Source organism: Aplidium turbinatum, chromosome 9, assembly GCF_918807975.1.
Source record: "Aplidium turbinatum chromosome 9, kaAplTurb1.1, whole genome shotgun sequence".
Lineage (NCBI taxonomy): Eukaryota > Metazoa > Chordata > Ascidiacea > Aplousobranchia > Polyclinidae > Aplidium > Aplidium turbinatum.
The window spans coordinates 17,067,204-17,094,449 of record NC_137480.1 but is presented as its reverse complement, the minus strand read 5'-3'; the positions used below and the strand labels follow the sequence as shown (position 1 = coordinate 17,094,449).

General features: G+C 39.2%; 1 protein-coding gene and 1 pseudogene across 2 annotated transcripts; one reads left to right on the top strand and one right to left on the bottom strand.

The window, feature by feature from the left end:
* The window catches only part of LOC145776957 (uncharacterized), an 868,661-nt pseudogene that overhangs the window by 137,715 nt on the left and 703,700 nt on the right, over window positions 1-27,246 (top strand).
* On the bottom strand, window positions 1,553-27,173 carry LOC145777253 (dual oxidase maturation factor 1-like). 2 transcript variants are annotated; one of them, XM_082588588.1, is made up of 9 exons: window positions 26,995-27,173; window positions 9,370-9,427; window positions 6,122-6,256; window positions 5,439-5,546; window positions 5,090-5,243; window positions 4,655-4,869; window positions 4,201-4,347; window positions 3,857-3,906; window positions 1,553-3,363 (listed from the first exon to the last, which is right to left on the bottom strand). In XM_082588588.1, the coding sequence occupies exons 1-9, from the start codon at window positions 27,154-27,156 to the stop codon at window positions 3,115-3,117; spliced, it is 1,278 nt and encodes a 425-aa protein (XP_082444714.1). In that variant the 5' UTR covers window positions 27,157-27,173; the 3' UTR covers window positions 1,553-3,114. The 2 variants fall into 2 exon arrangements, with proteins under 2 accessions (XP_082444714.1, XP_082444715.1); XM_082588589.1 differs by lacking the exon at window positions 26,995-27,173 and adding an exon at window positions 11,395-11,868.

The following is a 27,246-nucleotide window of genomic DNA, read 5'->3' as shown; positions in this document are numbered from 1 at the left end:
CTGGGCGTATAAGAAGAAGCGCATTTATTCTAGCTGGATAGATTTTAAATTCAATATGTAGCCTAGGCTAGCATAACGAGTTTGGAAAGACTCCGATTAAGCTTAATTGTCTGATGACCAGAAAAGTAAAGCATGCTTTACGAAGTTTACGACATGTTGACTCACTAATATTACAGTTAAGTTTTTATGAGTAGGCTACCCTAACGTTAATCTTTATCTAGCTTAACGTAAAACTTGATTGTTTTATATCTAGCCTACTCGTCTTGCTCTAATTTTAGGAGAGTGTGACAAGGCTATTCGGAGTCCACGTCTTTTAGATGCAGACAGTTAAGTGCTTGCCAAATAGGTACGCTCACTGTGGCGTCATGTAAATGACTGAAATTTTGCGCGTGGAACCGAAATACTGGTCAATGTCGTTTAGCGTAGTTTGACGGGATTTTTTTGCAGTTCAAGCATGACATCAAGAAAAGTTTTTTCACTTGTTAAAGTAAACAGGAGTGGTCAATTTTTTTTGTGTTTTTGATATGACCATGACTTAATAGGAAGTAGTTTTTAGTCTGAATTAATCCGTATAACTTGTACTTCCATTGAATTTTTATTCAACGTTTTGGCTGAGAGGCAAAACTATTTCAAAATGGGGTTCCGGCAACTGTGTGGCAAGGCAAAACGAATAGCCTACAAAGCCTTACATATATAACACATTATTATGGTGTTGAGAAATCTCTCTCCAAAAAGTCACGATCCATTTAAACAACTCCATCGTGCAGCGCCGGATTATCTATAGTAGCAGATGTAGCAGCTGCTACGGGTCCCGCGCTTAACAAGGCCCCGCACTTGGCGAGCAAAATCTTTTTTTTTTGCAAATAAATGTCGACCATGGCACGTAATTTTGGCTTGCAAACTGTAATGGCATAGCAGAACATTATAATTGTAGGATTAAATTACTAGTCCCAACGTCTTGTCCCTTCCTAATTATTTTAAACTTAAAAAACCGGTTATTTCCGCTGGAGGAAACTGCCTGTTCGAATGCCACTAGCCCACAGTGCTAGTCCTATAGTTGTTTGAGGGAACATTCGAGAGAATGGCAACTTCGCGCATTGTGTTGTCACAGGGAAGAATTTAATCCGCAAGAGCTGATGCCAGGTTCAAGGCATAATATTATTGAAAGAATGCCAACTTGTTCAGTGGTTACTCGCCCGGTTGAAGATCACGCGGCTCTGGTTCGACTCTCGGGGTGTGCGCTTGAGCAACGCATTTCAGGACTGCTCTCCATTCATCGGTACCTAGTGAATGGAATAATTCCACGGCAACAACACTTCAAACAATCGGAAAACTTCACTGTGCCAATCTCGGTAACCGCCCTGCGTCAAGAGTCTCTACAAGTATGCGAAACTACCAGGAATAACCTATCAAGGCTTTGTCAATTGTCAATCAGAGGACAAAGATTCAAAACCAACTAACCAATTTGCTTGGGTCGCTTACAATATTTATACCAGGCGACATGCTGTCATGTAGTTTACGACCACGTCATATAAACTGCTCTTAAACAATATAGTCAAAACATTCATATATTTTATTTTAAAATAATGATTTAAAACAAGAATTAGTGTTATGTGAAGAAGCGATATGACGCACGGTTTTATGAATTCTAAGTAGTGATTAGGCTATAACTAGGTGTTACTATTGTTGGGACAGCTTGCATTTAAGAGGCACACTGGCCATGCTTCATAGCCCAAAGATTTAGTTTAATGCATTTTTATAGTTTAGTGCAAGCAACAGACCCTAATTTTTTTAGCATGTCAGTAGTTTTGCCTTTTTCCCTTATCAATACATCCAAGTCCCAGTTGAATGTCCCTGCTTTAAATTCACTGCTTCTCCTGTTAGCTCAGTGGTTATGCGCCTGACTCAAAATCAAACAGCGTTGATTCGGCTCTCGGGGTGTGAGGTTGAGCAACGCATTTCAGGACTGCTTTCCAATCAGCGGTACCTACTGGATGGAATAATTTCCGGTAACAAGACTTTAATACCTGGAAACTTCACTCTGTCAGTCTCGGTAACCGGGCCTGCGTCAGGTGGTCAAAGCCTCTAAAAATATGCGAATCTGCCAGGATTAAGCTCTCAAAGAAGCTTTTCCTGTCAGAGGATAAAAAACGAATCAATCAATCGTTAATAAAACAATAAACATTAAACTGCGGTAGCTTGCAAACAAAAATATACTGCAGAACAATGAAAGACAGCAACTATCTATTGCTAATGCAACAGTTACATTCAATTACATTACTTCACTACTGGTAAAGAGTCATGTTTTCATCGTTTTCAGAGTTCTTCATACAATTATCCTCGACTGCGAAGCATTTCATAACGTCTATTTAATTTAAAACTTCGATTGAAGAGAATAAAATACAATAAACTACTTGTGTTCCTCATGTTCACAAAACTTTGTTTTCGTCACTTCGTAAATTGTTTAATAAAAATCTATAAATATGAAAGCACCACAGACGCAGCCACTTTAAAATAGAACGTTTGAGCCATTGTAAGGTATACGGAATATATTTTTGAAAACTTTCAATTTTCCAGCTACTGCAACTTGAAGTGAGTTCAAAAACTTTACATCGCGGTTTAAATAAACAAGCATTGGGTAATTCTGTTATGAGACGTTTATAATGTAAAGAAAATGTCAAGAAAATCTTGAAAAGTACTAATTAAGCTGAGCATACCTACGAAATCATTCACTTTTGTCAAAGAATTCTACAACATTGTAGCAAGAGATGGTGACGCCAAAATAAAGAACGTTTCTTAAATGTAAAGTTATAAGTAGACTAAAGCATTAATCTGTAGGCTACTACAGGATAATCGTAATACTGTGGAAAAATTGATGTAAAAATGCACTATGCAAACCACAAAATTTTGTTTGAAAACTTGATAACATCAAAGTGTTGCATTAAGGCCTCTACCTTTTGTTTTTTGGTACCACGGATATATTGTTTGAAACTAGAACAAAGCCACAGAGCTTGATATTTCTGTTTGAATTTAAGACCTTCATATTCATAGCCTTCTCACAGCAACTAGATGAACAAGTTAAAATACTGGTAACAGACATTGTAACCTATATTTTTACACAGAAGTGTTGCTTGGTTGATCTACTTCGTTTTCATAGACATTCTCGATAGAATTAGCCTGAAGATCAAATGCTACTGCCGCATTTCCGTTTAGTACATCTCCAGCCTCTGCTGGGATAATATCCGTTGCATCATCGTTAAAAGCTGGATTGTAACGGACACTTAGCTGCCCATTTCCTCCTGGACGGGCTTTGCGTCTTTGAGTTGGTCGAGCAAGTCTTCCAATAACAGTCTGCCGGTAAGCCTGGGAAAAAAATATTTTGTGCTTGTTTAATAAATAGTTTTGTAGGTAGGCCATATGCTGCAAGGTCAAAATTAACTTTTAACTGATTCTCTAACTTATTAACAATGTATGATTTACAATAATCAGAAACATAACCCAAAAAGATGGCAACGTGAAAAACACGCTTCATTTTTTCTGCGCTGACAACTAATTGAATAGGCTAAGTATTAAGTAACATTGAAAGCAGGAAACGATGGTTGACCTCTTGGAGTGTGCGCTGAAACAGTGAGCAAAACCGCTTAAGGACAGATATAGCAGCAAAAACTAACCTTTTGCAAAAAAGTAGGCCTAAAGTTAGACCAACATTATACCAGCTTTCTGTATAAATATAAGCTAATATTGCAGTCTTCGAAGAAGAGACAATTACATGAACGATTTGTTTCACTACAGTCTAAAATCTAAATGACATGAAGGCTACAGCGAGAGAATACATTTCTGAATAGCTTTTACTTACTCGCTTTTGCACTCCTCCTCGACTCGGTTTCTTTGACTCAATATCTGCACCTGGTAAAGCAAATATAGAATAGCCGGGCATAAACCATGGATATTTTAAGAATGTATCTTTATGAAAAACCACTGGAATTAATTTAATGTACAACTTTAAATCATGTAGGCCTGTAATCATGTAGTTTTGAGTATTGCGTTCAGTGAAGACATGGATAAAATTCTACGTACCGACGTAGTCACAAAACTCTACAAACAGCTGTTTTTTCTGATTTAAGCTGAAAATCATGTGGTCGGCTGTAGTTTTGTTATGCAATTGAATGTAGCCTACGTCTCTCTCAAGCTATCAGTTACCTTGTAAGACTTCTTCTTCATCATCTTCTTTGTGGAAAAACTGTTCTGAGTCTTGAAGCACATCAGCTGCAAAAAAGTCCGCGATAGCTCGAGGAGCCCACAAATCCATGCCCACAATGACAAAACCGTACAAACAAGAAATTATTCCTGGAATGTTTTGCATGATCAATTAGCCCAAGCATGGAACTATTTCATCAAGTTTACGTTATTGGTTCAAAAGTACCTCCTAAGTCAAATATACCACAAAAATGCCAAAATTGTATGCCTAAACAACCTCTATTGGTTTTTCTTGGGTAATAACAAATATATGAGTCTTTTTACTGTAAACTACAACAATTTTTCTAGGGAAAAGTAAACATTATTTAAATTAAATTCTTTTATAATCTTTTAAAATTTTCTCCAACATTGATGCCGTGTATACATAAACTGACCTAAACTTATAATAAAAACATACCTCCAGACACAACTAGCCAAAAGTTGGGTCCATAGTGAGTACGAAGAGTATCCTCTTCAAACGGTATTTCCAGTGGTTGTGTTCCCCATCGGATGGACGACCAAATGATGATTCCAGTCAGCATAAGCCCTCCAGTGAGAAGATACATAATCCCAGCATACAGAAGAACAACGAAGGATAAGATGTTAGCAATAAGCCATGTAGGAAATGCAGTCCTGAATGATAAAAGGTGTTTGATTACGCTACACTGGTATTATTACTTAGCGTATTTTATTCCCATTGGATTTACAAACGTATCCACCTAGTAAACTGAAGCTTCAATAAATGCAATCTAATACAAAGCAGAAGGAAACAAGCTCAAGAAAAATGACTGCTGCTTTTTAAAGAAAAGGATGTAAGTAACCGCATATTTGTAAAAGTAGTCTTCTATCTTACCACAAGACTATGTAGGTGAACCATCCAGCTGTTCGGTAGGATCTACCCCACCGAATGAGCTCTCCATCCAAAGTAAAATACTCAGCAATCCAAAGGATAGGCAAAGGTGCGCCTCTAAACTGCGATGCCCGATATTCTTGCTGGATTTGACCGGCTATTTGAACAAAACATGGCTGTTAATAAACTGAGAAACATGGTCAAGCATATTTCCAACTTTTGCGAAAAAAAAGTTAAAAAATCCCGAAGAATGACTTGCTACTGGCAATCAAGATTGAAACAAAATCTCGATTAAATGTAAAATTAGTTTAAATCAAAGCGTTATCAAATCTCTAATGTGCTTGAAACTTACAATAAGGACCAAATCCCAATCTGCCTTGTCTCCAAGCCCAGTGGTATCTGTCATTGTAGTTTATTGTTTCGTTTACGAGAGGACCGAAAGATTGAATCACAGGATCTCCTGCAATTTACAAAAAAAAATTGTATTTTTGCTCAAAAAAATCATCCTTTTGAATATTTCTTGCATCATAATAACTTTGATGCTCACTAGTAGGCTTTCTTGAACGACGCATAGTCTAATATTTTCTGGAATGGTTGACCGCGTTTTGTTTCGATTGAGTTTTGTTCGTTTTTTTTCCGATACCATCTTCTTTGGTGCAGAATTTGACTGTTATTTTTATTCCTTTTTTACAACTGTTACTTTTTTCTGCTTTTATTGCCAATTAGTTCATTAAATGTTACAATAAATGTTGTATAATAATATGACTAGTTAGGTTTCAGGTAAGGAAATCACTTTCGGTTGTGAAGTTTCAAAGATTCACAAAACTTTTCAAAATTTACTGAACTTCTAAAAATATGAAAGTAAACGACATGAGCTAGATAAGTGAAGTATCGGCAGTCGGAAAGAAATTACTCAGTAGTTTGGTTTATTAACGTCAAAAGAACATTATACAAGCAACTCTTCATATGTTTGTAAAGTTAATGTTTTCTTCATAGATTATATTTACGACTGAATGTAAATGAAATAAAACTCACCTTTCAAAGTAATATTGACAGCGCCTAGTCCAATTTTAATTCCTATATTTGCGTTGATCTCGTGCTTTGAAAACGCCTTGTACGCAGTGCGTGTGTGAATTTCAGCTGTCTCCCAATCTTGTCCGAGTACTCCGACTGCAAGAAAACCGAGAGGTTTCTGTACCAATTTAGACAAAGAATTTTCGCATAAAATTACCATAGGCTCTCATTTTGGCGCAAAACAGATATTCGCATTTTAAAGCTATGGATTTCAAAGCCATTTCTATTAAAAAAAAATCATCAAGAATCAAGTCCTATGTCACAAAATAGAGCTGAATTTAACGATGGCTTTAGTTTATCATGTTCATACCTGGAAGTAATAAATTGTAAACTTTAACTTTTAACCATTTGAAAGCCACATATCAAATTATTGATTGATAAAGCAAGACTTTTAGCATAAAGTATAAACTCCTACAACAATCCGTTAATAATTAATCTTTATCTATGAAAAATGTAACAAACACTTTCCAGCCAAAGATCAAATATTTAGCCATTTTAATGCTTTACTAGGTCAACTAATTTTATAGGCTACCACTGATTTTTCGATCAATCTCAACGAGTCTTGACTACTTGGATGCGTAATGAAGGGTCCCCTTTGAACATGACTAAAAAAATACTTTTCCCTTTCTTGTTTTCTTTTGCAGTTCTTACAATAACAAGCAAGCAAGCAAGCAACCATAAACTTCCAAATAGAATCAAAACGATTCTATTTTGAGAATCTGTTCTTTTAGTGAACTTTTAAACTCGAAACGAAGATACTTTACTTTTATAATGATTCTATTTTCGGATCAATGACTACGAAATTAATTGAAGTTTGAGACCAGTAACCTATCAAGCAGCCAATAAGCTTTTTTATCCAGTTTAGGCATCCCGATATGAGGTGTGTTGATTATTCGGTTATTAGTGTGATGTGTAAAGGCTGTTTGCGTCGTCACATTAGCAGATTGCAGAAGATATGATCTTCTGTGAACATGGTGAACATGGTGAACATCTGTGAACATGGTAAACTAAAAAATTCTAACTCCACTGCGTTTGCCTTTGGCTTGTATCCAGACCTTTCTTATTTGAGGGAGTCCTTCCGGCGGTGTTAGAATTAACATGGAAAAGAAAGTAGCAGAGTTTTTGGAAGTTTTTTCCACTCTTGATTCTTATACTCTATCGGTGATTCTCCCAAATAGTTGGCTCCAGCTGTAAGCTAATCTTCACTTTCTTTGCGAAGTTTTGCTTGCGATAGGCTACATGTAGCTCTAATATAAGCTGAAGCTTTTGAGCATAGCAGGTGCAAACACAAAAAAGCAAGGGTGCGGAGTAAAGACGGTAGTTGCAATAAGTCTTCTGAAACTTTCATTAAAATCATTCATCACCGTGCTGATGTGCTAGCATCACCATCGGATCGGTGAAATAAACCTTGGTGTAAGTAAGCTCTTGATACTGATTGTTTTTTTCTTTCTCACTAACTTAATCAAAACGATTGTCCCACAAATTGTCATATAGTTATGAAATAACCATACCGCATAGCCCTCAAAAGTTTTTTCTACAGTAATTCTTGTTTGTACAGCATTCTTTCACTGACGAGCAAAGCACTTGTCCAACAAACCAATTGCTCTCGATACTAATCAGGCTTGCTGGCATGAATTACGTAACTTTGCAATGATTGTTGCAAAAACATGTATTTTTTTAAGGAAATGATACTCGTCGTCGTCGTCGTCTGAGCTTCTGGGGCCGAGGGTCTATCCTTTTACCACCCCAGATTCACGATGTTCCCGGACTACACTGGAAGGCTGCTAGAGAGCAGCCAGTCTTTAGTTTCATCATCCATGACGCGCAGACCTTCCACTCCGTTAGGTGGCTTGAAGATGGTACAGTCATTGATGATGTGGTCTGCGGTCTGTTCCTCGGCACCACGTTCACAGGAGGAGGAAGAAGCCATTCCCCATTGGTGCATGGTTGAGCGGAAAAGGCCGACGCCCGTACGGAGACGGTTGAGGCGCACCCACGCCTGTCTCTGTAGTGTCAGGCCGATTGGGCGTGTGTCGGCGTCGGGGATGAATGAATGGAGTCTGGTGGTGCTTGACCTCCATTCAGAATTCCATTTATGGTCCGCCCAAGTAGCCGCAGAGATGTCTTGTTCATCAGCTTCGTTGATCAGAAGCCGAGCGGCTGGCACGAATGGGTGTCTTGATTTCAGTCGGCGGGGGTGCCCGTTTGGGAAGGCAGAGATCTTGTGGTGGAGAAGATGATTAGGCTCCAGTGCCCGTCGACCGAGGGACAGAGTGGCTTCTTCGCGACGAAGCTCAGCAGGTTGGATGCCAGCGAGAATGGGGAGATTGTCCAATGGTGTGGGACGCAGGCATCCGGTCACTGTGCGCAGGGCGCTGTTTATGGCAGTGTCGATGTTGTGGCGGTGAGCACTGCGGCACCAGACAGGTGCACAGTACTCTGCTGAAGAGTAGACAAGGGCTAAGGCTGCTATTCGCAAAGTGTCAGCCCTCGCCCCCCAGCTAGAGCCTGCCAGGCGCTTCAGTAATGCAGCGCGGGATGTCAGTTTCTTGCGCAGTGACACCAAATGGTGGCGGTATGTGAGCGATCTGTCTAGTGTCACCCCAAGGTACCTTGGCTCGGGGCAGAAGGACAGAGGTTTTCCGTTGTTGTGGACATGTAGCTCACGATCAGCTTCCCGATTGTGTAGGTGGAAAGCTGCCGCCACAGTTTTGGTTTCGCTGAGTTTCAGTCGCCAGTTCTGGAGATAAGCTGAGATGGTTTGCATGTCCTGGCTCAAGGTGTCTTCTAGATTTTCCCACGACTTTGTGGAGTGGAGAATTGCCAGATCGTCCGCATAAGCGTATTTTGCGGAGACCGTGGTTGGCAGGTCGTGGGTGTAGATGTTGGAAATGGAAATGGAACTGACGAAGCCCTAGAAAGAGGAAATGATACTGACGAAGCCCTAGAAACAGTTTAACAATCACAACAAAAGCATTTTTTCACATGAGCCATAAACGGCTTTGTGAATAACCAACATAAACAATTACTGTACATTATACAGCAAAAACAAAATAACTTTTATGGGCAGACTTTTGATTTTATACCCTGTCTAGATTAAGTTATGTTATTTCAATTGAAACAAGCAAACAAAAAACGGTACTTTTTGGTAAAATTGTTGCAATTGATTTGAGCCTACGGTAGGTTTTTCTTTTTCATACCAAACTTACGTAAAACTGCAGAACCAATGAACAAGCTCATGATGACGCGACCACAGAAGTACAATCTCTGAAAAAAAAGAAACACAACTTAATCTCTGAAAGTGTGTGATCTGGAAAAGATCATGATAAAAAAATTGGTCAAGATTTAAAAATTGAAAATATTGGCTGACTGTTTTGTGTCATCAATTGTATGTTAGAAATGTTTGTCAAACGCTTGAAACGTCTTAACTGTTCACAATTTGTTTGAAAGCAATCTTTGGAACACGTTACTAACAGGCTACGTTATGCTAAGCTATGACTTCGTTTAGACCAGTGGTTCTTAACCTTTTTTTCCCCAGCGCCCCTTTTCAGAGATTTCCATAGTCTGGCGCCCACCATAATATAAGGGCTGTAGCCTACTAATGACATTTTCTTCCAAGACTATAAGGCTAGCCTACAGCCAGTAGTAATTAGTTATTAGTTAGTAAGAAAAAACTAGTTTAAGCCGATGTTAGTTTTAATACTAAAAAATCAGCACAGATGTGCCTTAAGGCTCTTAACTTAAAAGTCTTAAGGCACATCTCTGCTGATTTTTTAGTAGTTAGTAAGAGTTACACTAATAACCATTATTGACTGACTATTATTATCATAGCCGTAGGAGATGGGGGGGCAGGGGGGGCGGTCGCTCCCCCGCTGAAAAAAAAACGCCGCGAATTTGGGCAAAAATCTGCACTTATTTGGGCAAATCAATCTTATCATGATATTTCGACATTTTACCAGTTTAGAAACTTTACGTAATTGTTATAATTTATGAGATATATACATTAATATTTTCCAATCAATGTAAAATGCATTTTCATCGATTTTGAAAATTGTTGCATGTGGTATTGCAATTCGGGCACAATGATAAGTTTCGATTCAACACCACCTGCAAAAAGTAAAGTGTAAAAGAACATAATTGGCAAGCAAAGTTAAGCTTATTAGTACCGATATTCACCAGCATGTACATAGGCTGCATTTCTTCACAGGTGAGATTTCTAAGCTTGCTGGGTAGCCTGCTAATAACCTTATGAGGTTTTTGCTTATTACTTTATGTGCATTTTGTATGTAATATATACATTAACATTTTTCTTTAAATGTTAAATGTAGTGTCATCAATTTTGGAACTTTTGTATTTGTTATATTGCAATTTGGGCAGAATGTTAAGCTTCGATTCACGATTCAGTATATATCTGCAGAGTGTCAATGTAAAAAAATGCAATTAGCAAGCAGAGGTACCGGTAAGCTTATCACTGAAGTTCATTTGGAATTAGGATATACACTACATTTTTTCGCTGGTGGAATTTTGAAACCCTGCTTTGTACTGGTAATCTTATGAGGTTTTTTGCTTCTTTCTCTATATTCTACTAATGTATGATAGCCTATTTATTTGTAAAAATATTTGGGCAAAAATGTTCAGTTATTGGGCAAATCAATCTTACCATGAGTTTTCAAAATCTTTCTAGTTTAGGAATTTGTTTATAGTGTTGCATTTTGTATGAAACACATTAACATTTTTTTTAAATGCTAAATGTAGTGTCATCAATTTTAAAACTTTTGTATTTGGTATATTGCAATTTAGGCAGAATATTAAGCTTCGATTTAGTATATATATGATATATCATATCTGCAAAATGTAAAATAATGCAATAAGAAGGCAGAGGTAAGCTATTACTAATAATCATTAGGATATACACATTTCTTCATTGGTGGAATTTTGAAACCCTGCTTTGTACTGGTAATCTTATGAGGTTTTTTGCTTCTTTATCTATATTCACAGACATGTAGGTCATATTCACAGACATGGAGTGTATCAGCTTCGCGCACAGCGCCGTGGAGCGTGACGCTCGCGTTCTGATAAGATTTTCCTTTTTTGTGAGTAAACGCGACCTGGCAACACTGGACACACTCAGTAGATTTTTGCAGGACGGTTTACTGTGGAATAATAATACAACGAACATAAATACATAAAACAACGAATTAAGCGGTTACCACCAAACATGCCAGTGCACTTACCAAACTTTTATGTGCTCCACATGTACTGATCACATTGAATCACAAGAATTCATCACTATTCACAGCCTAATTGTCTTGAAAAATAGAATACAAAATAACTAGGCTAACTGTACAGTGCACTGAAACCGAACACACACGGATTTCACTAACAAAAACTACTGCACAATATGTTCACTATACACTTAAGAATTCCCTTACTACCTCAAATCGGCTGCTGATATTTACAGATAAAAAAACTGCACATTAAAACATTAGCTAACTTGCTTACAAAACAATTCTGTCATGGTAAACTTCGGAAGGCTTCGCAGCAGCAAACGACGACTAAAATGTGGTAACCGCAACTACGGAACAATAATAAAAATAAAGGGCGTAAAATCTCATACACTCCCCCACCAAAATGGGGACTGCAGAATCAGTACACATTTTTACAAACACGATACAGAAGATTTTACGATTACATACTGCATCACAATGACTAAACGACAGAGAAAGCGGATCGTGTAGCAAGAGCATTGCAATACAATAGAAAAAAAAAAAACGATTACATCAACACTACTCCTTAGCAGGAATTAGTATGGACAGTTTCACAATAGGTCGTTCACGTACACCCTTTTGTGTAAGTACAGAACAGCTACGAACGACGCCATGTTTATCATGATTAACACTAATAACTCTACCCAGAGGCCAATCACACCTAGCGGAATCCTCACTAGCAATTAAAACAATGTCGCCCACTGTGACATTTCGTCTCAGTTCGTGCCATTTTTGGCGGGTCATAATTGTGTGGGGGTATTCTTGTAGCCACCTATCCCAAAACTGATCAGCAAGGTACTGAACGACACGGAACCTTTCTCTAGCATAACAATCCTTTTCATTCGATAGAGTAGGGGGAAGAGCAACAACAGTGTTCAATTTTAGCAAATGATTGGGAGTCAAAGGTAACTCTTCTCCTGCCTCCAACGGCACATCAGTCAATGGACGAGAATTCACTATGCATTCTATCTCAGTAAGTACGGTACTCAGGGTATCGTCGGTGATTACTCGATCCTTTAGTACAGTCGTTAATATCCTACGCACTGTCCTAATCATTCTCTCCCAGCAACCTCCAAAATGGCTGGCTGTGGGTGGGTTGAAACTCCATTCTACGGCGTTTTGCCGAAGATAATCATGTATCTGAACCACGTTCCATTCGGCTATTGCTTCTCGCAACAAACGTTCGCCACCGACAAAATTGGTACCATTGTCTGTGTAGATTTGGGACACTGGTCCACGTCTTGAAATAAAACGTCTCAAAGCATTGATAAAGGAGCTGGTTGTCATATCAGGAACAAGCTCGAGGTGAACAGCTCTACTTGTCATACAGGTAAATATACAGCCATAGCGCTTGTGTTCGGTGCGCTTCACTTTGACGCGCAGTGGGCCAAAGAAATCAATGCCACAATGACTAAATGGAGGTTCATGTACTCGCAGTCGGGCAGAGGGAAGATCAGCCATAACTTGTTGACCTAATCTGGCTTCTCTCTTCAAACAAGAGACACATTTACTAATAAAACGGCGAATTATAACTCGAGAGTTCACGCACCAATAACGCTGACGCATAGCATTTAGAGTAGAGGTGACGCCCAAGTGTCCAACATTGCGATGATAATGGTCAATTAATAATCTGGTAAAGTGCGAGTCCTGTGGCACAATCATTGGATGCTTTGCATTGTAACACATGTTGGCGTTGTCAAGTCGTCCACCAACTCTCAGAACTCCTTCAACCAAAATGGGGTCAAGCTTGTGCAAAGCATCTGATTTCTTTAATTGAGCATTTACATTCAAGTTATTTGAGTGTTTGAACCACAAAGGGAATTGATTACGTTGCACATATTTGACGAGTGCAATTTCACTGTTATATAATTCGGTTGCCGAAACTGGTCCATTCACAGCGAAGTTCACTCCATTGCATTTCGATCTCAAATAGTTTTTGAAACGTAACAACCATGCTGTCGACACATTCAGTTTATGTAAAGATGAAAACTGAAGAAGTAATCGATCGGTTGGTTTGCAGTCAACCTCAGATAGACTAGAAAAAACCTTAGCTTCATTGACAGCATCAAAGAGTTTATAAGTACAGGAATTTGGCTTCAGATTATCCAATGGCTTAGGCCAACTCTCTGGGTTTAATTTTAAAAAGTCAGGGCCTTCCAACCACATACCGGACTTTAACATGGCTTCAGCAGTGAGTCCACGAGAAGCTTGATCAGCTGGATTCAACTCTGTGGGGACATATCGCCAGTCGTATACACATGTATGTGCTTGAATTTTTGACAAACGGTTTCGGGTGTAAACAGGAAAACTTTTACAATCTGCCAACAAGCTACGCAACACTGCGGCAGAATCAGACCAAAATATACAGGTGCAGTCATTTAACTGTAACTGGCGTTTAACGTTTTGCGCCATTCTTACGGCATCCAATGCAGCTTCAAGTTCAAGCTGTGGAATCGTGCGTTTCTCGGAGTCGGCTAAAAAGGATTTTGCAGTCACAATGTTACACTGAGCCCTTCCGTCCGAATATATTGCACGCAAATAGCAAACACAACCTCTGGCATTATTAGAAGCATCAGCGAATATGTGCAGTTGCTTCCCAACAATAGGCGTGTTGTCAGCCCTCATCTCATAAAAACGTGGTATGCGTACATCACTCAACTGTGCTAAACTTTGAACCCAAGTTTCCCATTTCTTGCTAATAGAAATGGGCACTCTTTCATCCCAGTCCAAAGCCAGCCTACATGTCTCACGAAACAACAATCGTGCGGCTAGAACTACTGGAACGACCAAACCTAAGGGGTCAAACAGGGAATTCATAATAGACAACATTGAACGTCGTGTCAGAATTCTATCAGGAGGGTTTACGGAAAAGCGAAAGTCATCATCAACTACATTCCAAACTATCCCTAACACTCTCTCTTGCTTGCCGGCCAAGTTCAATTCTTGCATAGGTTTCGGCGCATCTGGTTCTTGAAGGGAGTTAGTCACTTCATTACAAGTGGACACCCATTTTGTGAGATTGAAGCCGCCCAGAGATAAGAGCTGTTTTGTATCACTGGCCAATTTTATAGCAGCATCTTTGTTGTTAGCGCCGGAAAGAAAATCGTCCACATAAAAAGAATTCAACACGTTCTGTGCAACATTAGGGTCAAAAAATTTACCATACTCTCGAGCACATGTGCGCAAGCTAAAGGCGGCACAACTAGGCGATGAACGAGCACCAAACAAGTGCACTCGCATTCGATAAGGGACAGGATTTTGCTTGATGTCGCCATGAGGCCACCATAAGAATCTGAGAGCATCACGGTCTCGCACTGTCACTTGGTGAAACATCGCTTGTATATCAGCAACAATTGCAACACGGTGGCTGCGAAACCTCATCAGCACACCTACCAACGAATTGACAAGATCGGGACCTTTCATCAAATAATCATTTAAAGATTGATCATGTGATTTTGCAGCACAGTCAAACACAATGCGCGTCTTATCCGGCTTTTTTGGATTTATGACTGGGTGGTGTGGCAGATACCATGTTTTATTTTTGGTGTTAATTTCATTTTCAGGCACAATTTCAGCATGAGCTTTCTCAACGTAATCTTCCATCTGTTTCACATAACGTTTGCAAAGCTCATCATCTCGCAATAGCCGTTTTTTTAATGTAGATAGACGTTTTTCAGCCATGCTTTTACTTTCAGGCATTTTAACGGCATCATTTTTCCAGGGAAGAGGTAGCTCATAATGCCCATCGGAATGGACAATATGGCGTTTCATCATGTCATGAGCAATTACATCTTCTTTTGAGTATTTCAACCCAAACTCTGCTGCTTCTTTGTTGTTACCAATCCATGTGAGCAAATCTTCAACATGGGGTATGTCATGTTCCAACGGTGAAGGATACATAGTTCCTTCATCATCAATAATTACATCAGACAGCAATTGAGAATCCTTATAGTCAAATGCCGATGAAAAGAATCCAGAACTGGAAATTTCTTGCTGCTCAACCAAGGCAGGACCTTTCAATAGCCAGCCTAATGGCGTCTTCACTGCGTCAGGGTACTTTGTTGAGTCAGGGGAGAATCTACTTTCAAGACACCGATGCAGCATCACATTGTCATTGCCTAACAGCAACGTCACATCTCCAGTCACTAAATTAGGAAAAGAAACACCATGCAAATAATCTAACTCACTCAACAAAGTGGCATCAGGCAGATTGTTGGGTTTGGCTGGAATCTCATCCAACACAGCAAGGCCATTAAGTTCATATTCTCCTTCTTCTACCAAAGGAAGCACAGTTAAATTAACAGATGAAGTATTAATAACTTCAGGATGACTGGTGGTGAGAGTTCTTAAAGTAAATTGAGTTTCCACATTATCAGCACAACTCACATTCAACTCATCCAGCAAACTTTGCTCACAAAATGATTTGTTGGAACCGGAGTCCAACAAAGCATAAGTTCGTGTCTCTTTTTCACCATTACGTACCCTTACAGGTACGATATCCAAATAAGGTAAGGAATTCATAGGAACAAGTGAACATTGCATACAATTTCTTGCTTCGGGATTATTCGCTACCATCGAAGCACTTCTTGGGCCAGTGGGGGTCAAGTGTAACAAGCGATGGTGACTCATACCATGGCACTTATCTAAGTTACATCTCACAGTAAGTTTGCATTGGTTTGCTCTGTGGCCTCGGTATAGACAATTAAAACATAATCCAAGTTTCGATGCAAACATTATTCGCTCCCTAGGAGTTTTTTGTTTAAATAGAGCACAGTTATCTAATTTGTGCTCTGCATTACAACAAACACAACGCTTTTGATCAAATTTTGAATGTGGGATGGGTTTGGATGATTCATCAGCAAGAGCTGTCAATACCCGGTGACTACGGCCACTGTCGTTTGTATTACTCCTTACAATTTTTGGAAATAGCATTTTACTATACACTGAGTTAGCCTTCAGTGATTGATGAATAACAAATTCTGCAAAGTCTGAAAACTCAGCCACTCTCCCGTAGTCCTCTTGCACAATCATAGCTTTATCTACCCAATCTTTTCTTAGATCCACAGAAAGTTTATTAACAAGAGAACTAATGAAGTCCACAGAATTCATGGGTGAAGGTGTTCCAGCATCCTCCATTGCTGCCAAGCATCTTTTCATTAAAACTGCAAAACTTTCTAATGCTTCTGCATCATTTTGCAAAATTCTAGAAAATTCTAAAAGACGACGCTCACAACACCGTGAGACAACGTGTGGTTGGCCGTACCTACTATACAACTCACGCCACACAATACTGTACGCTTGAGACTTGTTTCGTTCACTGGCAAGATGCTTCACCTTTTCATAAACAGATTTACTGCAATGTTGGAACAGATAAACCAATCGAAGATCATCATCATAAACTTTATTTGCCACATGGACCTCAAATCGATTTACAAAGGCCCAATAGTCCATGGGGTCACCTTCGAATTTCTCCACAGAGGGTTTGGGGAGAAATCGATCTCCAACTTCAATATGACGACACTGAGGTACAACCGGATTCATGTGATGAGACTGAGGCACAACTGGATCGATATGGGGAGACTGAGATACGACAGGATCAATGTGAGAAGACTTCTTACCCTTTGATGGATAGCAGTCTAGGGTGACATAACTACTCCTTTGAGACATGCTATCCCACAATTCAGCCTCAACTTCTGCCATTTCAATATTTCTTTTTATCTGATTTCTTTGCATTTCCAATACTTTTCTTTTCTCAGCTTCTTCCTCATCGAGGTGCTTCAAAGCGAGTTTGGCCAATTCAACTTTTATGCGGCCTTCTTTACGTTTAATACTAATTGAACTATGACTAGAATGATGGCTTTTGATTGAGTGAGCCTGAGAAACACCCTCAACCGAGATTTTGGATTTTGAAGCCCTCCCTGTGGAATGCACCGCTACCTCCGAACCAGGCCCATCTGTCCTACCCAACACTTCCCCCGAACCACGCTCTTTTTCAGTCATTTGATCAGCCATGGCGCCCAAACAGATAAATTACACAAAATACACAATAAGCTACCAAAAGCGCAAGAGTATCAATATAAAGGCACAAGAATAAATTATTGTTCAATCCGCAAGAGAAAGATACCTCTTCGTTTTTGATGAAAAGTTTGTACACTGAACGAAGGACACCTCTTCTTATCGACCAAGGTTGTAAACTGAGCGAAGGACACCTCTTCGTCTCGATAAAAAAGTTTGTAAACTGTATCAGCTTCGCGCACAGCGCCGTGGAGCGTGACGCTCGCGTTCTGATAAGATTTTCCTTTTTTGTGAGTAAACGCGACCTGGCAACACTGGACACACTCAGTAGATTTTTGCAGGACGGTTTACTGTGGAATAATAATACAACGAACATAAATACATAAAACAACGAATTAAGCGGTTACCACCAAACATGCCAGTGCACTTACCAAACTTTTATGTGCTCCACATGTACTGATCACATTGAATCACAAGAATTCATCACTATTCACAGCCTAATTGTCTTGAAAAATAGAATACAAAATAACTAGGCTAACTGTACAGTGCACTGAAACCGAACACACACGGATTTCACTAACAAAAACTACTGCACAATATGTTCACTATACACTTAAGAATTCCCTTACTACCTCAAATCGGCTGCTGATATTTACAGATAAAAAAACTGCACATTAAAACATTAGCTAACTTGCTTACAAAACAATTCTGTCATGGTAAACTTCGGAAGGCTTCGCAGCAGCAAACGACGACTAAAATGTGGTAACCGCAACTACGGAACAATAATAAAAATAAAGGGCGTAAAATCTCATACATGGAGATTTGGAAAAATTAGCTCTATTGGGGATGATACAGGGAAAAAGAAGCAGAGGTCGACAAAGATTAACTTATTTAAACAGCTTGAATCAATGGGCCACAAACACAACAGTTAAAACGAACGATTTTATACGAATGGCAAATGACAGAGAAGTTTGGAAGACCATGATCGCCAACGTCTGTATCAGATCAGGCACATAATCATCATCATCTATATTCTACTAATAAATTTATTTGTAAAAATGTCCAGTTATTGAGAGAATCAATCTTACCATGAGTTTTGAACATCTTACCAGTTTAAAAACTTTGTATATTGTTATAGTGTAATATTTTGTATGACATACATTAAAATTTTCCCATGAATGTAAACAGTGCCATCTTCAATTTTGGAAAATATTGTATTTGGTATGTTGCAATTTGTGGAGAATGTTAAGCTTCGTTTTAGTACCTGTGAATTTTCCAGTGTTTGATTTCATGTTTTTGTGGGCTACAGTTGAATTGTTTTCTATAAAAAGAATCTTTTGTATTAACTGCTGTTTGTGTTTACTGGTCCTAGGGTTGATATGCTCAGCTATTTACCATGAATGACACAGTATTATAGCAATCAATGATCAAATATACAGGCAAGTGTTATGTTGTTTTGGCATCCAATTCATGCAGTTAATATATCGGGCAATGTAGATAGTATGATATTGATGATGTTGTCTGTATTTTCTGGCAAGGATTGAGTTTGAAACTATTTCCTATAGGATACTAGGATAGGCCTATGAGTTGTTTTAGTTCAGTGCCTACGATTTCAGTAGTTGCTTCATCATGAACTTAAAATATCTTGGTAATGATGTTAATGAAAAAACATTGGCTACAACTTCACTGTAATGAGATCAATATTCATACTAATTAATAGCAACTTAGCTTTCTTCAAAGGTGCAAATTTGATGCTCATAGTATGATAAACTGTCGAATTCTTTTCAGGTTGCAAGGTTTTAAGTAGCATGGAGTAAGTAATGTTACTTTAGTTTGATGAGTAAATAGGTTGTCATTTTAGATTTTTTCAATGCAAATTTATGAACCTTGAGTCTTGAGATTTTGAAATGATCTGAGGGCATGGATATTTAGCCACTGCTGTCCAGTTATTGTTGAATTCTCAGTTTAATTTGTTGTTGAATCCAGTTAGGCCTGTATATATATATACATATTTTTGTGCCACAAGAAAATTATTTCAATTTGATGGTTTATTAAGTTTAAAGTTAATTCAGCCTTGTTTTGCTGCCTGTGTTTTTATAGTACACTGCCAAGTTGATGAATGTTTTTTGAATTTGATGACTTATTTCAATTTGATGGTTTATTTAGTTTAAAGTTAATTCAGCCTTGTTTTGCTGTCTGTGTTTTTGTACACTGCCAAGTTGATGAAATTGTGGAGTTCTTAGACTACACTATCTCAGAGGTTGTGAGTAATATTGCGTTTTTCACAATATGTTTGCAAAGGCAAAATTTGGGCAAAGTTTGGAAAATTTGGGCAAATTTTGTTCGCCCCCCCAAAATTTTTTACTCTCCTACGGCTATGATTATTATGACCAGTCCTTATGGTTTGCTTGCACTGCCTGCCCGCTATCCCTGCCAAAAGCTGACCACAAAATGCCATTTACTTACTACAAGGAAAGGGAAACAATGCCCATTATCAACAACAAAGGCCATGCACAACACCATCCGACGTCCACGCTTGTCGGATGGTGTTGTGCATTGTGCTGTATAGGCCAACATAGAATGCTCTGAGAGAGAATCACTACTTCCCTTGTTAATAAACACAATCTCTATACTGTATATTAGGGCAGGTCGATTTTAAAATTTGATATGGAATAAAGTACCGGTAGTTGCCAGTAAGTGAAAAACATCTTTCGCAAGTAAAAAAAATAAGTAAAGTGCAACGATCGCTTGCGGAAATACGATTAAATTCTTAAAAGTTGCTCCCCGCGTTTTTTTTAAAAAGCGCGAATATGTAGCGCCGTTAGCGGAAGTCGTCATAACAGCCGCAAACGCGCGATGACTTTCTCCATACTTTATAGATGATGTAGGCCTACCTAATCACAGTAAGTTAGCGGAATTTTATAAGAATAGGAGACCTGAACAGTGAAAAAGTTGTTGTTTAGCTCGAATTGAAATTAAGCACTTAATTCAGTGATAGACTGTAGGCCTTGTGCTTGTTATAAGCCTGACGCGTCTCTATACCGGTACTTAGGCTATCCATTAGATTGAGTAGCCTAATCAGCTTATCATTACAGCATTGGAGATCTGCTTCTTATGAGTATAATAGATCGTTTTGAGCAATGATTTGACAAGCCAGTGAATCAGTTGATCTAAATAAAGTTTTTATTAAGTCTTATTTAATTTCAGCTAGTAGCCTATGTGATAAACTTTCTTGGTTACAAACTCTTATTGATGATGGCGTATGAGCAATCTTTCCAGGCTAGATTGGAGGGCAGGAAATCTTCAGCCACTCAGCAGTCTCGTCGTCCAGGATTCTCAGACCATGCGCACCGTGTGGAGGCCGGTGGGTTAGGCAGTGGTGGATGACATGGTCTGCGGTCTGTTCCGTGGCACCACACTCGCATTCTGATGAAGGAGCCAGGCCCCACTTGTGCATGTCCGAACGAAAGCGGCCGACGCCAGTTCGCAGGCGGTTAAGCCTGATCCACGCAAGCCTTGCGAGGGACACGGGACACCCCAAGTTACTCCGTCTGCTCCCCGACAGACACATGGTCCATATGATGATGGAACTTGTGCAAAACCGCAGTTTTACCCCCACAACCGGTAGCGGTCGTCGAAGCAGACTACGCCGACTTAAAAACGGCGTCCCACAGGGCTCAGTCTTGGCTCCTCTCCTGTTCAACATATACACCTACTACTTGCCCCCCACCATCTCCAAGAAATATGCTTACGCAGACGACCTGGCACTCCTGCACTCAGCAGGAAACTGGCAGTCAGTGGAGAGGAACCTCAGCCAAGACATGCAAACACTGTCAGCATACCTCCAGAAATGGAAGCTACAGCTCAGCAAGTCAAAGACAGTGTCGGCGGCCTTCCACCTTAACAACCGGGAGGCACAGCGTGAGATAAACATCAAAATTGATGGGGAACGCCTGCCCTACTGTGCCGAACCTACATACCTCGGCATAACCCTGGACAGGTCACTCACGTACCGCCGACACTTGGAGTCACTGCGCAAAAAACTATCTACACGCGTCGCACTTTTGAGGCGATTGGCGGGTTCCGGCTGGGGAGCTGGTGCTAAAACTCTTCGTACAGCTACCCTAGCCCTTGTTCATTCCACCGCTGAGTACTGCGCGCCGGTCTGGTGTCGTAGTTCTCACACCCACCAGATTGATACCGCCATCAACGACGCACTGCGTACTGTGACTGGATGCCTGCGTCCCACTCCAACGGACTGCCTACCCATCCTAGCAGGCATCCAACCCGCTGAGCTACGCCGTAAAGGAGCCACGATTTCTCTCGCTCGCCGCGCTTTGGACCCGGACCATCTCCTCCATGCAACATTCAAGAGACCACCACCTATAAAGCAGCGGCTGAAATCAAGACGCCCTTTTGTGCCTGCCGCACAACAACTCCTTAAGAACGCAGAAGAACTTGGTTTAAGTGCAGCACACTGGACGAACCACATGTGGAACACGGAGTGGCAAAATCACACCTCCACGCTCCGTGATTTCATACCCGACGCCGATCCCCGTCCACAAACTCTTATTGAAACATGCCAAAAGAAAATCCGCGTTTAACACGACAAAGTGAACAGCATCATGGAGGAGGCCCTTGCGTGCTTGCCAAAACGGAACCTAGCACTTATAAACAACTAATTCAATATTATTATCACCTTAATAATGCTAAAATTAAAAAAAATATTTGGGGTATTGTTTTGCGCATCAGCCAGGATTTAATTAGTATCTGGCAGGCAGTAGCCTAAGCTAAATCCTCGCCTACGTTTGATTTCTGACAAAGCCATCAACAGAAAAATTAAAGATTTATTGAAATTGGTTAAGAAGATAAACGGCATACACGCAAAAGGACGAGCAAAAGCTAATCTGGGCATGTATTTGTTCGCTGGAAGTTGTGGCATGCAGGGATAGGCTACTCGAGTCAACTGCAAGCTCTTGGATTGCAAGAAAGAGCACATTCTCTGTGTATTCTCTGCAAATGCCAAAATTCCGTTGGAAGAAAGTGCTTATCTGATGGATCAAAGGTTAAAAATTGGTCCTAAAGGTATCTTTCCAATGTCATTGGTTGATCGATCAGCAGTTTTAAAAGCACAAAATAATGAAAAACGGCTACACAAACTTCCCCATGACTTCCACGAGGAGGAAGGCGACATACCTGGACCATCAGAATTACCCGAATGGATAAGTAGCTCAAGCACGTGAAGTTCGGCGTCAGACAAGGTAAGCACGATTTATTTAGTTGATTGAAAGTGGTAGGCTACATATGAATTGGTACCACAATGTAAAAATCAACACGTGCATCATATTGATGTTAACAAGCTCAGTGCACAAAGAGTATAAGTAACCTAAAAATTTATATACCGAAACTATTTTACCTTTGTTTGCCATAAATCCCTGATGTTTGAATGTTTATAATTTAGGCCAGTAACATTTGATTTGTATCACAGATTTATTATTACTGTAAGATACTTTTTTTTAATGTCATCATGTTTTATTTAAGGACTAGCAAAAGTGCCAGCCTGCGAATACAGCATCGTAAAATTTCCTTTTTTCCGTTTAGAGCTTGTGAGGAGTGACTGTATCATCGCTTGGCAATGCATTATTACATGACATAAAACATCTTTTGAGGCCGGAAATTGATCTCCGTCACATTATTATGAATAAGTCCAAACTGGATCGAGCCAAAGCAAAAATCAAAGTTATCGACAAAAAATTACAGACAGCAGCAAAATCTGAACTGGTTTTTTCTTGGCGTTGACAGTAAAAATGTTAGCAGTCGCTAACTTATTTTTGTATTTTTCTAGCGAGCACAGGGCAGCAAAAAAGATTCCATTAGTAAACTGGAATGCAAACGAGTGGCAAGAGTTAGTGGATATCAGCGATCTTGAAAGCCCAAATCCACCACTGACACAGGAAGTTTCAAATGAGGACCTTTAATCATTCGTTGACAACGATCGGAAACTGAACATTTCTGATGTAGGCTACCTTCACATTCGCAAAGTGTGGAGAGATGCGTAAAACTGGTTTCGGAAGCTTCGCAAGTTTCCTACGGTTTCGAAACTCGTCACAAAACAATTGTTGCCAAAGCTCTCAGTAGAAATATGCGCCGGCCGTTTCCGTCTTAAGGTCATTATCGTCACTCTTACGACGAATTGCAGTCCGAGCTGTAGCTCCGCTAACCAACTTTCACTTACTGTAGTCAGGGATATCATCCCTGACTGTAGTTCGCGTATACTGAATATTTGTTTCATTTTTATTGATTTTTTACTTCGAAGAGTACGCCTGAACATAAAAGTTTTCATTTTGAGTTCCCGAAGGATTGAGTCAAAGCAGTTTAAACGAAAAATAAGCAGCCACATTTTCGAAGTTGGTTTTGCGCCATCTAGCGGTAATGCAATTTTCTTTCAAAAATCGAAAAAAATTCAAATCAATTTCCGCAAGCCATTTCTCATCCGGTATGGCTGATATTTCACAGAAGTGAGTTTTTCAGCTAAATCTAACTACCGGCACATTATTCACTTTAATATTCCAAAAAAAGTATAAAATCGACCTGCCCTACTGTATATAGCTCCTCATCCTCGGTGGATTCTCGTACCCCCAGCAGAACTACTAAAGCAAATTTGCAGTGAGGAAAATATCGTTACACCTTCTGAATGTAGCGCCCCCTATAACGCCCCCTGAATATTTCCGCCCCTCTAAAAGTTAACAGCGCCCACTAGGGGGCGGTAGCGCCCAGGTTAAGAACCACTGGTTTAGACCAAGCTTAGATTGTCATTTTTTTGTGTGTTTTTTAAGACTCTGCATTAATAAAAACACTTTTTAGAACAACGCATCTGTTAATATATTGTGACACGATTGGCAACAGTTTATAGTTTGAAAATGTACTGTAGTAGCCTAATAAATTTTATTCTTTTTTCTTCAGCAATACAGCATACGCTTCGTTTCAGTAAAAATGATTCAAGCCATTTTTAAAGAGGCATGGATGTATTCCAGTGTATCCTTGAAAGTACAGTACGAGTAAAATTTCAGAGTACATTGATACTAAAGCTGAGCTTTTCTGGAAAACATTTTGACATCACAGCAAATTTGTTTGTACTTTTGTGTTATTAAATTTTCTAGAGGTTTCCGTAAACCAATAAATACATTTCCTAGTCAGCAGCAACGCATCTGTGCATCAGAAAGTTTTCGTGGACCAGACATTAGACAAACACTATGGTGTCTACGTAGAACAAGCGTCTTTTTCAATTGAACTACAGTCTACAGAAATTCTAATTGCATTCAAGTTCCCAGTAAACACGGTATGGTGAAATCTTTGCTCTTTTATAGCAAACATGTAACGGAGAAACAGCGGCGTACATGTATTATTATAATGCGGGTTCCTGAAAATTTGCCCTTACAAAGCAAGCAAATGCGCCAAAATGAAAGTAGTTTAAAGACCGTTAAATTCTCTCAACTTCGTCATGTTGGCAAATCTAACTCTTCGACAAACAAAAGTTTTTGAACGCAACCGAACGTAACTAGTTTCGGTTTAACCTTCTATTTATTCATATCTTTAGAGCTAAATTTGTCGATGAAATCTATTTGTTGGAAGCAGGGTTGGAAGTTTAAGTTTCAACTCCAATACTTTCAGATTAATTAATTTCAAACTCCTTCAATTCTATTTTTGTGTGGTCGACGTCGTCGTGAGGTTAAGGTCTAGCTCAGTGGCTCTCAATGTTTTTCGGTTTACCGCACTCTGAAAACAAGCAAATAATTTGGCGGCACCCACAGTCAAATCAAAAAGTGTCTGCATTAATTAAAAATAATTTTGAAAAGAGTTTTCGCAAAAACAAAACTAACTACAGCTCCGTATCATATCATGTACAATTTAGTAAAGTTTATTTCAAACAAAGTCAGTGCGAAATTTGCGCTGAGTTTTAACGCATATCCTTTCAATGTTTGGGCGCATATTTGATAACGCTACGGTACTCTAATAACTTGCGGCACCCTTGCGAAACGTAAATGGTACCCTTGGATGTCGCGGCACCCCGGTTGAGAACCACTGGTCTAGCTAGTATCTGGTGGTTAAAGCTTTGGATTATGCAAGCTATTCAATCTTCCAGCACACAGCCATACATTGATGCATACACTGCACATAAGAACCAAGATATTGTGTGTTTTCAACAGACGTCGAACCAACCCCTTTTGGAAAGAAGCATCGAACAAACAGTCTCACTTTTCAGCCACACATCCGAATTTGTTTTGTTGCGATGAAACAAGGCTGAGAGTAACATCCCCAAACAATATAATTTGCCATTTTTACATTGAATCAACATCTGCAGACGTTAAATCAATGAAAAATAACGGGTTGTGCTGTCTGGGTCCTTTAGGGTATCATTTCGTAGCCTACCTATGAGGTTTAATTCAATGGATTTTGTTATGTCTTTTTTTTTAATCTTAACGGCCTGTTTCACTCTTGTTGCAATCTCCAAAAGGCTATTTTTCAAATAGAATCTATTAGAATTTGAATGATTTTCAGGTGAGCATAACAACCCTATTTGCTTTAATTTGCTTTGCTGGTTTTGTTTTTTTTTGCTTTGCGTTGAGCATTCTTTTACTGATGACAATGTTCCTTGTGATTCTTTTTTTGTTTTTGCAAAAATTTAGTCTTATAAAACCGACACCTTTTGTCGGTGTTACATGTTTGCTATTTTTAATATGATCTGCTTGATTGTTGGTCATATAATGTTAATGATCTGTGTTTCCATGTAGCGCTGTATCCATCGCAGATTTGCGTTGCTCTCAGGGGTTTGCACAGCAGCGTCATGGTAGCCGTATTGAGACGCAGCCAGAGTGCATCGTTATACATCCTTACATTATTATTACATTATCACCCATTATTTCTGCATCATCACAAAAACAGCCCAAAAAGTTTGTGCTTTCTGATGTACTTTCGAAACAAACCTTCGTTTTAGCTTGTAATATTTTTCAGATTTATGTGTTCTCAAAAGTCAAAAGAATTTTTTCACTAAGGAACAAGATATTTCGAAAAGAACTTTTTGGCAGCAAGTCAACAAAATATATTAAACCAAACTCGTTTATTTTGACTATAGGCCAAAGAAGCCTATTTCATTACAGCTGCAACGCTTTAATTACTGCTGCAACGCCAAAGAAAGAAAAACATAGTTTTGAAGCCTATGAACAACACTTTGTTGCATTTTAAAGCAGTTTTATGTGCCACAAAATTAATTAAAAATTTAAAAGCGCGGGCCTTCGTTAACCACACCTCGGACAGTCTACTACTCTACTCTTTTGTTAAGTTGCTTTTTAAACTAACTGTTAGTTTCATACCAAGCGTTAACACATTGCATAAAAATAAAACATAATCAAAGAAAATTAAAACTTTAAAGTACAATAAAATACTTTTATATGGTGATAATTTCAGAAACCTCTGAGCGGTAATTTTATTCAAAACCGCTTAAAAACAACACAAAATTTTTCAAACTTTAAAAATTTTGTTCCGTATTCTTACCGATAATCCTCTATATCCGGGGACGACCAGCATGAAGCAGAAACCAAGCATTGCAAATGCAAAAATAAACCCTATTTCCAATACGTCAGCAGTGACTGGAGTTTTGTTTGCGGCATGTTGCGTTGGGCCCCCATTAACACGCCAGGCAGTATACAAACTCATATTAGTTGTTAGGCAAAGAAAATGTTATCAACAGCTCAAAAAAGCAAGATTTTTAATAGCACTTATAAGTCTTCTAAAACAATAATTCAA

Bases quoted from the DNA above. Each gene is read 5' to 3' on its own strand.
- LOC145777253 (XM_082588588.1), bottom strand. From the start codon at position 27,156: ATGAGTTTGTATACTGCCTGGCGTGTTAATGGGGGCCCAACGCAACAT. The intron at 4,870-5,089 runs GTAAGATAGAAG...TTTATCATTCAG, and splicing joins TTCACCTACATAGTCTTGTG to GACTGCATTTCCTACATGGC. The intron at 3,907-4,200 runs GTAACTGATAGC...TTGCTTTACCAG, and splicing joins TGAAGAAGAAGTCTTACAAG to GTGCAGATATTGAGTCAAAG.